This window comes from Ursus maritimus, unplaced genomic scaffold (genome assembly GCF_017311325.1).
Source record: "Ursus maritimus isolate PB19 unplaced genomic scaffold, ASM1731132v1 scaffold_14, whole genome shotgun sequence".
Classification (NCBI taxonomy): Eukaryota; Metazoa; Chordata; class Mammalia; order Carnivora; family Ursidae; genus Ursus; species Ursus maritimus.
The window spans coordinates 48,684,870-48,701,095 of record NW_024423786.1 but is presented as its reverse complement, the minus strand read 5'-3'; the positions used below and the strand labels follow the sequence as shown (position 1 = coordinate 48,701,095).

Here is a 16,226-nt window from a genome sequence, read left to right as displayed (position 1 = left end):
CACCTAGTTGCCCTCTCTCATGGCCCTGCTTTTATTGTCTTCATAGAACTTACTGCCATTGGAAGTTAATGTGTGTGTGTGTGTGTGTGTGTGTGTGTGTGTGCAGGTTTTTGTCTTTGTTAGTCTTTGCTGCACACCCAGGCCTCTTCCATAGGAGAAAGAAAGAACAGAGTTGGCTCGTCACCAGACATCTGTCCCTCTTCCTAGCCAAGTCTGTGCATCACCCAGGACATGTGTCTAGCTGACCCATCACCCAGGACATGTCTAGCTTAGCCTTCCCTGATTATCTCTTCGCCAGTCTGTCTCCCAGTCATGAGTCCACCTGTCACCTTCAGCCTCCAGTTGGGACCTGGGTCATCTGAGATGCCCTGGAGCCATGCCTCGTTGAACCAGGAAGGGTCTCTGGGGGCGAGAAAGTGGGATGAGCTGCTGGGGGACCTTTTCGGGACCCTCCCCCTCAGCCCCACTCACATCTGGTTCAGCACATAGGCTATGGCGAGGCCACTGCTCAAGTCCTGGGGGCTGGTACAGGGGAATGGGACGTGGAACGTCTGCAACTGGGGAGGGAGAGGAAAGGGCAACGGGCAGTCAGGGCCTGGAAGAACAGAACCATTCCCCTTTTGCAGACTTTCCCGGTCAGCAGGAACCTCACACGGTTGGCGGGGACTGATCTATCTCACACCAGCTCCGCGGGGGAGTGGCCTCTGCACACCTGGAACTGGAGGGGGCGTGGCCTCACTTCACTTCTGTTCAACAAACCCCGCGCGACCAGGCTAGGGCGGAACCATGAGTCACCTGGTCCCCACAGGCCCCACGTGACCAGGCCAGCTCACCTGTGCCCTCGCCCTACGTGACCCAGCCGCGAAGGGGCGGGGTCTCACCTGTTCTTTCCACGCAAACATGCCACGTGACGGGGGCGGGTGCTCAGGCCAGAGTCCAACCGCCCTGCAAGCCCACCACCCTTTCCTCCTTCCAGCCCCAGAACAGCGGGGTAGACAGAGCCAAGGCCAGGGTTCCCGGGCAAGAAGAGGGGGCGCACACTTGTCCCTGGCCCCGCCCCCGACCTACCCAGGTGAGCAGAGACCCGCATAGCTCGGCCTTGTCCACGCTCATGGCTCCCGATCGGATTCGACCCCGGCAGCGGAGCCCCGCCACCTCCTGATCCGCCACCAGCGAGCGCCCGCAGCCCCGACCTCCCGCTCGGCCTAGAGCGCCGCCCCGCCCCGCCCCCTAGGCGCAGGCCCCGCCCCGGACACGTGATCTCCCGGCGCCCGATCGGACTTCCAGTTCCCCCATCTTGGATCCGGGCAGCCGTCGGGCGCCCGCCCTGCCGCTAGGGGTCAGTCTGGGCCAAGCTTGCACAACCCAAGTATGGACCCGGTACCCCTCCTCCTTGGCTCTTTTGGGGGTAGCGGAGACCTCACAATAATTCCTCATCATGTGAGGCGGAGCTATCCCACTCTGTTATACGGGCTTATTCATGTCCTTTCCCTTCAGCTGGAAGAAATTCTGCTGCCTAACCACCGTATCGGAGCCTTTATCTACGCGGGAAAGGGCAGGCCAGAACACATTCTGTGGACTTCGAGGAGAGATCCTAAAGGGGTCTTCCCCGGTGGAGGTGACTTGGGAGTCTTGACTCAGGGGTAAACAAGGGGAGACGAGCGTGGTCCTAGGTCGAGGGCAGAATGAATCAGCCAGACTCAGGTCTTGGGTGATGGACAGACACACTTGCCCAGTATGGATCCAGTTCCACTGAGCTGCTCCTGCACTGCGCCCACTCCACCCCACCCCACCCTCAACCCCGCGCCCCTGAAGTCCTCCAGCCTCAGATCCCAGGATCAGGCCGCCCTAGTCCCCAGGACCCACCAGGGGGCGCGCAGACTACAGGAGCGCAGCCTGCGGGGAAGCAATGTGCCCTTTCAGAGAGACCCTGCCCGGGCGGTGGAGGGGGCTCAAAGGAAAGTGATAACAATAGTAGTTAATAAAATTGCAGTCGCCATTTATTGAGTGTCTAGAGTATGCAGTTCCTGCGCTAAGGGATTTGAATTATATAGGCGTTTGAAATCTCCCCAAGACCTAGGGGGCAGGGGCTGTTTTAATTCCCGGTCGCAGGAAAGGAAACAGAGGCTCTAGTTGGCTTTGGGTGAAGGGGTAAAGCCCCGGCCCGCACCCTTTGGCGCCAGAATACCTCAGCAGCTCCTCTCCCACGAGGCGGGCAAGGTAATGAGCAGTAAATTAGAGGTTATTAGCTGTACCTGGAGGGAGGGGCGGGCTCTGCTTTGGGGGAGGGTCTAGGTCTGAGGGGAGGGGCGCTGCTCTCTCCAACCCTAAGTCTGGCTCTGGCGACCCTGCCCTGAAGCGGGTTTAGCAAGATGAGAGCAGCCCCCACGCCGCATCGCAGGAGCAGTCATTCTACCATCAGAAACCCAGTTACAGCCCACTCAGACGCGCAGCCGCACGCACGCTGGGGCCTCCCGGCCTCGTCTACACCCCCACACCCTCTTCCCGCGTTGTTCTCGGCCTCCAACCCTGGGAGCGGGCTGAGAGGGAGGAGGAGGGAAGAGGACAAGGGCCGGCAGTGCCGGCTTCCGGACTGGGCTGCCTTCCGGCGGGCGTGGGAACAACTGCCGCTGGCTCCCCCTTCCCGCACCCACCGGAGGACAGGGCGCTGCCAATAGGGGGAAATGGGGCCACCCTACCCCCAGGTAAAAGTGGAAGATGGGCCGGGAACCACGGTTGTTACAAGCAGGGGGTACTGGGAATATTTGTGGGAGGACCTGTTTGCCCACTGTTGGGGGACATGCTGTGACCGCCACATATTTGGGGTGGGATCCCCAATATTTGCAAAAACTGCAGGGATCTTGATGTGTAGGAAGAATCTGGGAATCCAAATAATTGGGGCATGGACTTAAATTGTTCTAATGTGATATTATGGGCTTTCTAGATTAGATGTTCAGTGACCTGAGTCCCCAGATTTAAAGAAAGGTCTGGGTGCCCTCAGTTTGGGAGAGGAGCCATAACCCTCCATTTGGGGCGGCAGGGATTCTTATGTTTGTGGGGAAAGGAAGCTTCGATGTTGGCAGGGAAGAGCGGCAATCTCTATTATGGGATGCAGGGAGCCCGACTGTTGGGGACGATCCGGGTATCTTCAAAGAAAGGGTTCACAAGCCCTCATTTTGGGGCAGGAACTCTGTATTTTGGGGAAAGATGCAAACCTCCATTTTTGGTGGAGGGAGCCCCAAAGTTTGGGGGATGCCCCTGAGGCCTCCATTAGTAGGGACAGAGAGTGTGGGTGGGCTCCAGCAGCCCCCAGCTGGTTTGGAGACCCCACCCCCTCCTGCCTGTTTCCAGGAACAGCTGGGCCCAGCCTGGGTTGTACTGCTGGGAAGCTGGTGACTCAGCCCCTCCCTGCGGCCACAGCTGGACCCCGGCCCGTCCCCTCCGGCCTTCACATCTGGGCAGAGACCCAGTCATGAAGGCCAGGATGGGGATCCTGGGTGCACACAATTGGAGGATGATGCCCTTTCCCCAGGGCTGACCACAGCTACAGGGTGGACACCATGCTCGGTACCAGAAGGGACTCTGGCAGGCCTTTTGCACTAAAGACACTGACATCCCGCCGGGAACTCCCATCCTGTCCTCCTCCGTGTGTGTGTGTGTGTGTGTGTGTGTGTGTGTGTGTGTGTGAGAGAGAGAGAGAGAGAGAGAGAGAGAGTCCATGTAAAGTGTGCTCTCATTTATGTAGATGTGAGATGGTGGATCTGTGATTGTGCACAGGCATTCCGTCTGCATCCACCTGTGTCTTGGGGCCCTAGGAATTTATGCAACAGACTGTGTGTGATTTGGTGGTGGGGGTGCTGATGGGGACTGGGGCACAATGCTTCTCTTTACGCAACCTTGCTGTGTGTCTACATCCCTGTGTCATTTTTTATATGAGAAGTGTGTGACAATCAGTACCTCAATGTGGCTTTAGGTTCTGTTTTTGTGTGACCATGTCTTTTCTCTCCATGTGGCTTTCTATGATAGCATGACCCTGACATGTGTGTCCTTGATTTGTCCACATCCCCATGACAATCGGAGTGTCCCTGTGTGTGCCCTTGTGGGTTTGTCCGTGACTCTAACTTGTGCACCCTATTTGTGATGACCGTGTGACGGCATGACTGTCGTTTCTGTCCCCACCATGTGTCTCTGTGCCTTTACGATCTCTATGTGAGAGGCATGGCTGTGTTGGAACTGGAGTCCTGGTGTCTGAGACTTTGTATCTGTGTCTTACTTTGTCTTGATGATGACGGTGTGGCCTTACGGAGTACCTATACATACCGCCTATCTGTGTATGGAGATGGCCCTGTCTGTCTCCATACACAAATAACAGGTGTGCGTGTGTAACCATCTGGGTCTCTGTGTGTGTCTGTGTGTCGGTGTGACCCTGTCCGTGTCTGCTGCGGGGCTGGCTGGACTAGTGAAGGTTTGAGCCGATGTATGGCAGGTGTATCCTGTGTCCCTGTAATACTGTGGGTCATCGGAGAGCTTGTGACCTTGTGTATGGGGGGGCGTGTCAAAGTCACACAGGACACCATGCTCAGCGGAGGCGGAGATGTGCGCAGTGGGCACCAAACGCCGCACGTCCCGCTGCTCTACGCTCGGAGGGGCCCCTCCCCGCGCTGCGGGGGCGCGTGCGTCGTGCGTGACGTGAGACACGACGGGGGTCGCTGCATGCGTGGAGCCCGACGCGGTCGTGCGTGCGAGCGCGGGGGGGATGGGCTAGCTGCGTGCGCGTGGGCGTGGGCGGCCGTGGGGGTTGGGCGCGCGGGGGCATAGCCCCGCCCCCTCCCCAGGCTTTGGGCGCGGGTGAAACCCGGGAGGGGGCCGCCGTTAACCCCTTCCTGCCCGACCTGAAACTTGTGGCCCCTTGACGGAGCGCGCGGGGGCTTCCCCGGCGCGCGGGGGCCGTCCCTGCCGAGAGAGGAACTCCCCCCTCCTTGGAGCTGAGAGACCACCCAGTTACCATGGGAACCGGAGCTGCCCGCGCGGCCTGACGCGTGCTTCCCCCCTCCCCCCTTCTTCCTTCAGCTCTGTAGCCCATCGGCAGTGCGCTTCCCGCTCCGGGTCTCTGGGGAAGGGGGTTGGGGTCAGCGAGACTGGAGCATGCGTGACTCAGGCCAGCGCGGGGGTCCCTTGGCCGCAGCCGACCTTGCTCCCCCTTCTCCACCCCCGTGACTCACCCTTCGCGGCTTTCCCCGAGTGTGAGTCAGGCCCCTGGGGAGGGGGCTGCGGACTCTGAGACCCCCTCCAGGCAGTGGGGGCTGAGAACCAAGTTCTAGGGACCTTCCGCTCCGGGGGGACGGGCGTCCCTTTCAGGGGCTGACGGTGTCTTCCCTTAGCCAGCCCTCGCCAAGGTCGGTGTTGGTGTTTCCTCCCACCCCAGAATTGGCAGGGCCTCCCCCCACAGCCCAGGCCTCCGGGAACCCAGCTCCCACCCCTCCCCCCCAGCCCACAGGAAGTTTTGGCAGAGCCCATCGTGGCGATGAAACGGTTAAAGCCGTTTTCTTATTCATTTCAAACAGGGGCCCCTTTTGACTCAGAACAAGCCGGGCGCCCCCTTGAGCCAGGCCTCATGGGGGCCTGGGTTTACACTCCACCCTACATGTACCATTTTTAGAGAAGTGAAGGAAAGCGGTTGGTGAGCTGGCTGGGGGTCTTGGGTAGCATTCAGAGCTGGGTTCAAATCCTGCCTCTGCCATCATTGCTGTCTCTGTCTCAGTTTACCCATCTGAAAATGGGGGATAATTATACCCGGCCCATTGTGTTGTTGTAGGAATTAGGTGAATAATAGAGGGGACGCTTAGCATCCTGAGCTGAGCACAGCAATAGGAGGCCAGGCAGGCAGAAGGACCCAGGTTCCTCCTGTCTCTCAGGCCTGGGTGTCAAGATCCCCAGCAGAAGCCAGTCCTTGCAGGGCGGGCCGTGCCCCACCCAGGCACTCTGAGGCCATGGGGTTCATCCCGTCCACCCCCTGCCCCAGGCGGGCACCCAGGAAGTGAGAGGCGGGGCAGGAATGAGGCGGAACCTGTTGGGCCCGTTGCCTCCCCACCTCCCACCCTCATTCCGGGGCCCTGACAGGCTACCCCCCCACACACGCTGCAGCCCCACCCCCGCTGCCCTGGACGCCTGGGTCCTGACCCAGGGGTGGCCAGAGGGAGGGGATGTCGGCGGAGACAGCGTCTGGGGAACATCCTGTGGACTGCTGGCTGGACAGACTGGAGGGTCAGCCCCTCCCCGGGCAGGGCAGAAATCGGCTGGGGGCAGAGTAAACATGACCCAGGGTGGCCAGACTTGGGGGAGGGGGAGGCAAGGAATATACACACAGAGTCACCCCAAAAGAGAGCCAGTCCAGACACACAAACTCCTGTCACGTTGGCCACAGAGAGACTGCCAACCAGGGACACACCGACAGGGTCAGACACACATCTGGGCAAGCTGACCCAGCAGCAGCTGTCACATACAGGGCAGTGACAGGGCAGACTCAGGAGCAAGACGGAAACGCTGCCAAATGTATGAAGACATTGGCAGGTCAGAAGCATAGGGTGCGTGTGATACAGATAAGTCAACTGGGCACACAGGCAAGATGGACACACTGACAAACAGGCACAGAAAGACATTCAGGTGACAAGCACACAGCCCAGCAGATACAGTGCCACGCTCACTCACACTGAGACAAATACGACGGGCCAGAGACACACAGGCAGGAGAGCAACCTAGGGAACTGGGTGTCAGACATGGGCAGACGACACAACCCATGTTGATAGACTCAGAGAGTAGGGACAGTTGCTTTCAGCATAGGTACATCTGCTGCATGGGAGATGTTCAGACACACACGCACGCACATGCTGTCAGATCCTGACACGAGAGAAAGGACCACATGTGCGTGTGCACACACACTCGCGCGCACACACCCCAACAAGACCTGGTAGTCTTCAGCAAGGTATTCAGAGGCAAGAGAGGCCAACCTAAACCTATAGAGAGGTGGATGAAGAGGTCACAGACACACTGTGACAGAGAACCCCAGCCTCCCACACACATCGCACGCACACACACACTCCCGAGGCGCCAAGGGACACCGAGATGCAGCCTCACAGATACACAATACCTCAGCACCACCACACACAACTCAGACCCACCTACAGGCTAGACAGATGCAAGCAGACAAACGGACATATTTACAGACATGGTCTGGCCAGACAGTCACACCCAGCCCAGAGAGGCATGAACAAGCCATAGTCGGACATTCATAAACACGTTGGCACAGAGACACCCTGACAGAATCTGTCGACTAGCACACGTGTGCGCGCGCACACACACACACACAGAGCCACAGAGCTCACATAGACGTACAGACCAGCCACAGACCTCACACACACACACACCAGCCACAGAGCTCACATAGACCTACAGACCAGCCGCAGACCTCACACACACACACACACACACAGAGAGCCACAGAGCTCACATAGACGTACAGACCAGCCACACACACACACACACACGCAGAGAGCCAGAGCGCTCACATAGACGTACAGACCAGCCACACACACACACACACACGCAGAGAGCCAGAGCGCTCACATAGACGTACAGACCAGCCACACACACACACACACACGCAGAGAGCCAGAGCGCTCACATAGACGTACAGACCAGCCACACACACACACACACACGCAGAGAGCCAGAGCGCTCACATAGACGTACAGACCAGCCACACACACACACACACAGAGCTCACATAGACGTACAGACCAGCCACACATACACACACACACACAGCCACAGAGCTCACATAGACGTACAGACCAGCCACAGACCTCACACACACACAGACCTCACACAGGCAAGCTGTGGACCTCACACACACAAACACACATACACACCAAGCACGAATAGTTTGGCCATATGCACTCCAAAACAACAAATGCGTATGGGTCAGCCACATGCAACCTGTTGCACAGACCACGCACACACACTCACCCACCTCCCGCCTCCAAAGCAGACAGGCCCTACACACCCCTGCTGGGCTGAGCCAACACACAGACACATGCACTGAGGAAACAGGCCTCACACACACTCTCACACGCCCTGACAGGCCAGCCTCACGCAAACCCACAGCCGACAGACACACACGCACTCCTGGACCATGCTGAGGTGCTGTGGGGCTCTGTGCTTCCCAGTCTGTTTCTGCGGGCTCCCCCCCCATCCTGGTGCTTCCTCTCTCCAAACATCCCCCCCACTTCCCTCCCTGCTGTTTGTCACTTCCCCTAGGAGGCCCAGCTCATCAGCCTCAGTCCTTGGTGGGGTGTGGGCTTATTTTTTCACCACATCCCCTGTAAAGGGGGCACCCAGGATGTCAGCCATGTTTAGGCCCCCCAAGACCTCTGCAGCAGGGGCGGGGGCAGAAGTAGCTTTGTGGGAAACTCCCCTCATGCCCAGCTGAGTCAGCCTGAGGAGACAAGACTCTTCTTCCTGCTTCCAAGAAAACCCAGAAGCTTCCTCTCCAGGAGAGGGGGTGAGGGACCCCCAAACCACAGAGGTGGGGGAGGGAGGTGGCTGGCAGGCCAGGGGTTCCTGGGGGAGGGCCTCTGTGATTCTCAGCCTCTTCCTGCCCAGCTGTCTGTCCACACCCAGGGGCAGGGACGCCGGAGGCTGGGTGCTATGACTTGTGGGTTCTTGCCCTGGCCTGCCCACTGGCTGACTCACGGGCAGCCCCCAGCCCAGTTTCCTGGTGAGGGCCTGGTCGGTCAGTGGAGCTGGGGCAAGGGGGTCACCAGGCTATTTATAAGAAGGAGAAGTCCCTCAAAGCCAAAAGCCCCAGAGAGACCTGTGGGTGGGGGTGGGTGAACTTCCTCCTTATTCCACTCCCCAGGCCCCAGGCCCCTGGGCGTTGGAGAAGTCTGGGCACAGACTCCTCAGCCAGATGCTGATCTGAAGCCCAGGGGCTGGGCAGTACCCAGCTGCCAGTTTGGGCACCCAGGCTGGGTGGGGGAGGGGGCTAGCCTTACACCCTCCTCACAGCCGGCCTTGGCGCCAGCGGGGCGGCGTGAGGGGGTGGTGCCCAGGCCACAAGGGTGAGACTGGCAGGGGCCTGGAACCGGCTGTACCAGCTCGGCTGGGCCCCCGCCCTCCTTTGGCGGCCCAATCCCCACCCCCTGCTCAAACACCCATGGAGAGGACACGGAGCAACCCGAGCCCACTTCAATATGCTAGCCTGCTCCCACCCCCACGCCCTCCCCTCTGCCCTGTGCCCAGCTCCATTTCTCTGCAGATTAAAAGGAAACCCTTCAGGAAAGGGCCCACAGAGCTTGATATACACTTGGTACAGCATAAATGCCTCTCTGGTTGTGAAAATCCACAAGACAGTGGCTAATACTCTGGAGCCAGACCGCTCAGGTTATAATATTCTGACTTCAGTACTAGTAGCTATGGGGTATCAGGCAAGTTCCTTACCTTCCTGTGTCTCAGTTTTCTTGTCTGTTAAATAGGGATACAAATAGCATGCATCTCTTTGGGTTGTTGGAGGCAGGCAATGAGTTACTCTCTCTAAACCGCTTAGAAGGGTGCCTGGCCCATGGTAAGAGCCATATAAGTGTTAGCTATTAAAATAATAATTATTATTTCTCAGTCTGTCTGCCTATCTTAAGTGTCTCTGAGTCTCACTGTTAGTCTGCATGACGCTAACCCTGCCCCCGGTTTGTCTCTCTGGGCATGTCTCCCTGCCCTGACCCCCGCCCCCACACATCCACTTTTCCTTGCTCCATCTTTGTCCTCCATCTCGACCCTCTCTGGGCCAGCCTCACCTCCGTCCAGGACTCCCCTGCCAATGCCCAACCTCAGCACCGGCCAGGGCTGATTCACTGTGGCCTCCTGGCCTGCGGGACCTGCAGGTTGGCTTCCCAAGATGCTGCCCTTGGGCCAGACTTGCCCAGCCCCCCAACGCTGCCCGCTGCGCCCCCGCAGGGCCCGGCCAGATGTCAGCTGCAGTTATTAGCATGGGCGGGAGACACAGGCCTGGCAGCGCGCCCGCCAGACTCAGCGGCCAGCCGCTGGAATCTCCCTTGAGCCTGGGGTGGGGTTAGGGGAGCAGTTCAAGCAAGAGGAGGAGGGGAGGGAGCACCCAGGGGTCACAAGGACCCTCCAAAGATGGGGATACCCCCAGCTTCTCATGGGACCTTCCTCCCTAACTTCACTGCTCTGCTGGACTTCCCCCTGCCCCCACATAGCTCAGTTTCTTTTTTGCCTCTTTCATTTTCCTTCTCTCCCTCACACTTAAGTGTGCTCTCTGCCTGCCCTACAAAGGCAGGCTAGCCCCTGTCTCTCAGCCTCTCTCTACCCTAAAGAAACTTCCATCCTCCCAGAAGATAGAGGCCTCCCTCTCTCAGAGAAAGACTGATCTTTCACCTGTTGTTCTAGTGGCTCACATTCTGCCTGGAAGTCCCACTTAGGTCTAACTTGGAGCCTCACCATCTAAACCTCCATATAGTGCTCGGATAGGGGCACTGAGTTCCCTCAGATTCTCGCCCCTTGGATCTTCTGGTTTCCCCTGACTGGATGAAGGAGACACCCTGGAGAGGGAAGGGACCCCCTTTTTAGGTATTCTGGATGGTTGACGGACCCCTAGACTCAAACAGGAGTAGGGCCCCTCGCCCACTGGTGTGAGGGAAGGGGCACTCCAGCCCCCAGGGATGTGGGGGAAGAGGCCCAGACCTCCTGCTGTAAAGGAAGGGTACCCCACCCGAGGAAGGAGGCAGTCGTGCCAGCCCGCCCCGGCGCCGGGGGCGCCTGAGGCACTGGCCCGCCCCTCCGCGCCCTGTCGGGCCGGGGGCGAAGTCCGACCCAGGCCCGCGGGCAGGCGGGGACCTGCCAGGCTGGGTCGGGCCGGGCCCGGCAGGACGCAGCCCCAGAGCAGCTGGGTGGGGCCCAGCTAGGCGGCCGTGGGGGCCTCGGGGGCGGCGGCGGGGCTGGTCGGGACTAGCCGTCCGGGGGCCCGGGCGCGCCCTGGGACCTGGCAGATACCCGGGCTCCCGGGTCCTGGCTCACGGCCCCAGGACGGCGCTGGCCCCACCCCTTCCTGTGTCCTTATATGGGCGCGGGAGAGAGCCACCCGGGGCCGCCCCGCCCCCAGTTCTGCCCGCGGACTCCGGCCTGTTGCTATGGCGACCAGGCCCGCTCCCCGTGCGTCCCCCTCTGTCGGGCTAATGGAATCGTCCCCGGAATGCCGGCCTCCGCGATTGCCTGCGGGTGCCGCGGGCTGAACCATTGCTGGGGGAGGGGTACAGTGACTGGGGGCCTATGCAGCTGGGCGTGTTCTGCGCACCCTGGCCTCCGCCGGGGTCGCACGTCCACGTTCCTCTTCCGAGGCGCAGAACCCGACAGGACCCAGGGCGGGGCGCAGGGTCCCGTAGGATCCGAGTGACGGAGGCAGGGCCGGGCTCCTTCCCCGGGGGCTGTTGCCACACTTCCTGCCGCTGCGCTCTTTCCCCAGCCTGTTTCTAAGGAAGGAGTGGGGTTGGGCGACCGCGCCCCGGCCGTCGGGGTAGGTTCAGGCACCAGGAGTCGACGCGGTGTCGGTCTAGACCCGGGTCACTGGGGGAGGGCTTTGAGATGGGAGCAAAGTATACAGGCGTCTAGAAGTAACCCACAAGACGGGGTGCCAATCATGGAAGATCCAGTAGTCCAAATCCCTGGGATCCTTAAAACCCCTCCTCTCAAAGTCTCTACTGGAGACCCTGTGTCATCATCTCAGCTCTGAAGGTGTGTCCCGACTCTTTTAACTCTTCTTCATCAGGGCTTTGCAGATGACCCTAGTGATGCCCAACCTCTAACAGTGTCCCCATCTTCTCGCCCCCCATATGTCCCCTGAGTCAGTATACCTGGAACACTCACTTTCTGCATGTCTAGATTCCCCCCAAATCCTTCCCCTTATGGAGGCTCTCCGTCTCTCTCACGGACTTAAGGACCCCTACTCATTTTTCGTGTAATGGATCCTCCGTCCCCTCCCTTTACCCTTTTGATTTTTTCCCCTCCTCACTTTTCCTGGGTTTAGTCCCTCCAGTAAAATTAAAGTCCTTTAACCCCTCTGTACTCAGGACCCCCACACAATTACTGAATCAGGTATTTCCTTACCCCTCCCTCATTTACCCTGGTTAACGCTCTTGTCTCACCTCTGTGGGATCTCCCAGTGTATAATCAACCCTCCAACCCCTCTCGGATACTCCGATTCCCCCAAGCCTTTTCATGTACACCCTGGAGACCTCCCCACCGCCCCACATACACACACACTTGCTTTGTATCAGTTCCTCGTATCCAGGGGAATCATCGCCTTCCCTGGAGTCCCTCCCCGTGTGTCTCGGACCAGCACCCCCTTCTTCGCGCACCCCGGGGTCCTCTGAGCCCCTCCCCCAGCAGCCGCGCCGAGCCACCCAGCCCGTGGCCGCTGTTTACAAGGACACGCGCTTCCTGACAGTGACGCGAGCCGCCTCCTCCCCTTCCCCACGCTGGAGGAGGGGGGCGCGGGGGCCCGGCTCGCGCGACGGCCAATCGGAGCGCACTTCCGTAGCTGACAATAGCCGTATAAAGGCGTGTGGCTCAGGCTGAGCCGCCGGGACCTTGAGCGCGGCCAGGCCAGCTTCGGAGTCAGCGGGGAGCGGGGAGCAGGGGGAAGCGACACCAGGAAAGCGAGCGCGCCGGACAGGGGCAGAAGGGCTCGAGAAGCCGCACGGAGCCTCCGCGCACAGCCTCCGGCTGGCTTCTCCCTGCCGGTGCCAGCTCCTGGGAACGCGCGTCCAGCTACCCAGTCCAGCCACCGTCGCGGACAGGGCGCCTCTCGCCGCAGCGAGGCCCGGGGCGGCCCCGCAGGGACCCCCCCCCCAGACCGCCTGGGCCGCCCGGATGTGCACTAAAATGGAACAGCCCTTCTACCACGACGACTCATACGCAGCAGCGGGATACGGCCGGGCTCCGGGCGGCCTTTCTCTTCACGACTACAAACTCCTGAAACCCAGCCTGGCGCTCAACCTGGCCGATCCCTACCGAAGTCTCAAAGCACCTGGGGCGCGGGGCCCGGGACCAGAGGGCAGCGGTGGCAGCAGCTACTTTTCCAGCCAGGGTTCCGACACAGGCGCGTCGCTCAAGCTTGCCTCATCGGAGCTGGAGCGCCTGATCGTCCCCAACAGCAACGGAGTGATCACGACGACACCCACGCCCCCGGGACAGTACTTTTACCCCCGCGGGGGAGGCAGCGGCGGAGGTGCGGGGGGCGCCGGGGGCGGCGTCACCGAGGAGCAGGAGGGCTTCGCCGACGGCTTTGTCAAAGCCCTGGACGACCTGCACAAGATGAACCACGTGACGCCCCCCAACGTGTCCCTGGGCGCCAGCTCGGGGCCCCCGGCTGGGCCCGGGGGCGTCTACGCCGGCCCGGAGCCTCCTCCAGTTTACACCAACCTCAGCAGCTATTCCCCAGCCTCTGCGCCCTCTGGAGGCGCCGGGGCCGCCGTCGGGACTGGGAGCTCGTACCCGACGGCCACCATCAGCTACCTCCCACACGCGCCACCCTTTGCTGGTGGCCACCCGGCGCAACTGGGCCTGGGCCGAGGAGCCTCCACCTTCAAGGAGGAACCGCAGACCGTGCCTGAGGCGCGCAGCCGCGACGCCACGCCACCGGTGTCCCCCATCAATATGGAAGATCAGGAGCGCATCAAAGTGGAGCGCAAGCGGCTGCGGAACCGGCTGGCGGCCACCAAGTGCCGGAAGCGGAAGCTGGAGCGCATCGCGCGCCTGGAGGACAAGGTGAAGACACTCAAGGCCGAGAACGCGGGGCTGTCGAGCACTGCTGGGCTCCTACGGGAGCAGGTGGCCCAGCTCAAACAGAAGGTCATGACCCACGTCAGCAACGGCTGCCAGCTGCTGCTCGGGGTCAAGGGACACGCCTTCTGAGCGCCCCCCGTACGGACATTCCCCCCAGTCAGGACGACTGGGCGCACGCCTCCCAAGGGGCGAGGGGGCAGGCGGTGGGCACCGGCCTCCGGGGCACCGCAAACCACACTGGACTCCTGCCCGCCCGCTCTGCGCTCAGTCCTTCCACCTCGACGTTTACAAGCCCCCCTTCCACGTTTTTTTTTTTGTATGTTTTTTTTTTTTCTGCTGGAAACAGACTCGATTCATATTGAATATAATATATTTGTGTATTTAACAGGGAGGGGAGGAGGGGGCGATCGCGGCGGAGCTGGCCCCGCCGCCCGGTACTCAAGCCCGCGGGGACACTGGGGAAGGGACCCCCGCCCCCTACCCTCCCCCCTCTGCATCGTACTGTGGATAAGAAACACGCACTTGGTCTCTAAAGAGTTTATTTTAAGATGTGTTTGTGTGTGTGTGTGTGTGTTTGTTGTTCCGACTTTTTATTGAATCTATTTAAGTAAAAAAAAATGGTTCTTTATTAATTTCTGTTGTCTTTTTTTCCAAGCCGGGCGGGAGGAGGGAGGAAAATAGTGGGCTGCCCCCACCCTACTCCTGTTTGTGACTCTGCTCCAGTATCTGTGTCCTCATCGCCAGCTCTGCCTAAGCATCTTGCAGCCCTAGTCCGGGCGTCCAACCCCTCTCTTGTCCCCTGATCCCTGGGGGGTGGAAGGTCCAGGGCGGGGACGCTGCCCAGCAGCCCATCACCAGGGGGCAGGATGCCTGGGGCGAGGCGCGCAGTGCGCGGGCGCAGCCCCGCCCAGCCGCGCGCGCTGGGGCTTTCCCCGCTGACGCAGCGGAAGCGCTGCCCCTACATGGGCCGATTCTGTCCAGTGACGCGACGGCGGTCTCCGGGCAGATTCCGGGAATCCCCTCCCCCGCTCTGCCGGGCAGGGCTGCGGCGCCGGGAAGGGGGCCGGGATTTTCCCAGGCAGGCGGCTGCCCGGGCCCGGAAAACCCCAGGCCTGGGTCCAGAGCGTCCGCGGTGAGAGGGCCATGCTCCTGGGTCTCGGAGCCAACCCAGAGCCTGCCCCATCGGGTTGGCGTCCCAGACCCGTCGCGCCCACGCGCGCTCCGTCTGACCTGACCCGGGCGGGGGGTTGCTGCAGCCTTAGTTGCTGCCGCGGTACCCTCCACCGCCGCCAGGAAGGGCGGCGCCCGCCTGCCAATTTCCCCTCCCGGGTGCCAGGTTGGGAGCAGGGCGACTGCCAGGTCTGGTCCTGCCAGGGCGGCTGCTTGGGCGCCGTCACCGCCCTCTCGCGGGACGCCCCCCCCCACCCCCGCCGCAGCTGGGGCTGGTGGGGGGGCGGCTGGTGCGCCCGGAGCGGGTCTAGCTGGCTTCGGAGCTGGAAGCCCCCAGAACGGCAGAGAAAAACACAGGCTGAGAAACAGCAGGGGTGGGGTGGGCAGAACAGAGGATTCATTAATTCATTTATGAAATGCTGAGCAACCTAGCCCTGGAGACACTGCCTGGACCATGGCAGACAGACAATAAACAAACATGATTCGGAGATGGTGGTAAGTGCTAGCAAGAGAAAAAAAAAAACAGGTCAAAGTGGTAGTGATGAGGCAGGTAGTGATGAGGTAGTGATGAGGTAGTGATGCTTTGGGTAATGGATTGGAAACGTGGACCTTTAATGATGCGACTTTTCAGATTTAAAGCCAGGCTCTGAGAAAACAACGTTCTGGGCAAAAGGAAACAGTGCATGCAAAGTTCCTGTGGCCAGGACAAGAACAGCAAGAAACCAGTGTGTGCCTGGATTCGAGTGAACCAGGAGTGGGTAGATGAGGTCAGGGAAGACCACGAAGGGCCTTGGGAAAGGAGTGTAGATAAAATGCCAAGGCCCAAATGAGTGTTTTGGAGGGTTATTAGGCTGGATAGCAATATTAATAATGGGCCTATGGATTAAATGAGCATGTCAGTCCTGTGTTAAGGAAATGGGGGCTTAGAGCGGCAAAACCACTTGCCTAAACATGCACAGCATCAAACCGCACTCCTGGGAACACTCTGGCTCCTAACACCTGCCTCCCGGCCCGACCTTCACCCTTCTACCCCAGGGGCAGGTGGGTGGCCCTTCCAACCTAGAGTGGGGCAGAGCTTGGAGCAGGGACTGTGCATGTAGCTCAAGCTCCCGCTCTTGGTTCTGCTCTTAGGACTGGGTCCCCACCCTCTTCTTCCAGCCCTAGGGACCCGTCCTAATAACCATTAACTGGGCCCCAAGCTT

The 16,226-nt window shown here is 60.3% G+C and overlaps 2 protein-coding genes across 2 annotated transcripts in view; one reads left to right on the top strand and one right to left on the bottom strand.

Moving 5' to 3' along the window:
• The window catches only part of LOC121102404 (protein Hook homolog 2-like), a 3,913-nt gene extending 2,707 nt beyond the window's left edge, over positions 1-1,206 (bottom strand). Inside the window, exons 1-3 of the mRNA XM_040628183.1 lie at positions 1,069-1,206; positions 472-557; positions 4-402 (exon numbers count right to left, since the gene is read on the bottom strand). Coding sequence (XP_040484117.1) covers positions 270-402; positions 472-557; positions 1,069-1,113 — 264 coding nt within the window. The 5' untranslated portion in view covers positions 1,114-1,206 and the 3' untranslated portion in view covers positions 4-269. The remainder of the gene's footprint in view (positions 1-3; positions 403-471; positions 558-1,068) is intronic.
• An 11,448-nt stretch (positions 1,207-12,654) lies between these two features.
• JUNB (JunB proto-oncogene, AP-1 transcription factor subunit) overlaps positions 12,655-16,226 on the top strand; it is a 4,060-nt gene continuing 488 nt past the window's right edge. Inside the window, exon 1 of the mRNA XM_040629248.1 lies at positions 12,655-14,015. Coding sequence (XP_040485182.1) covers positions 12,940-13,983 — 1,044 coding nt within the window. The 5' untranslated portion in view covers positions 12,655-12,939 and the 3' untranslated portion in view covers positions 13,984-14,015. The remainder of the gene's footprint in view (positions 14,016-16,226) is intronic.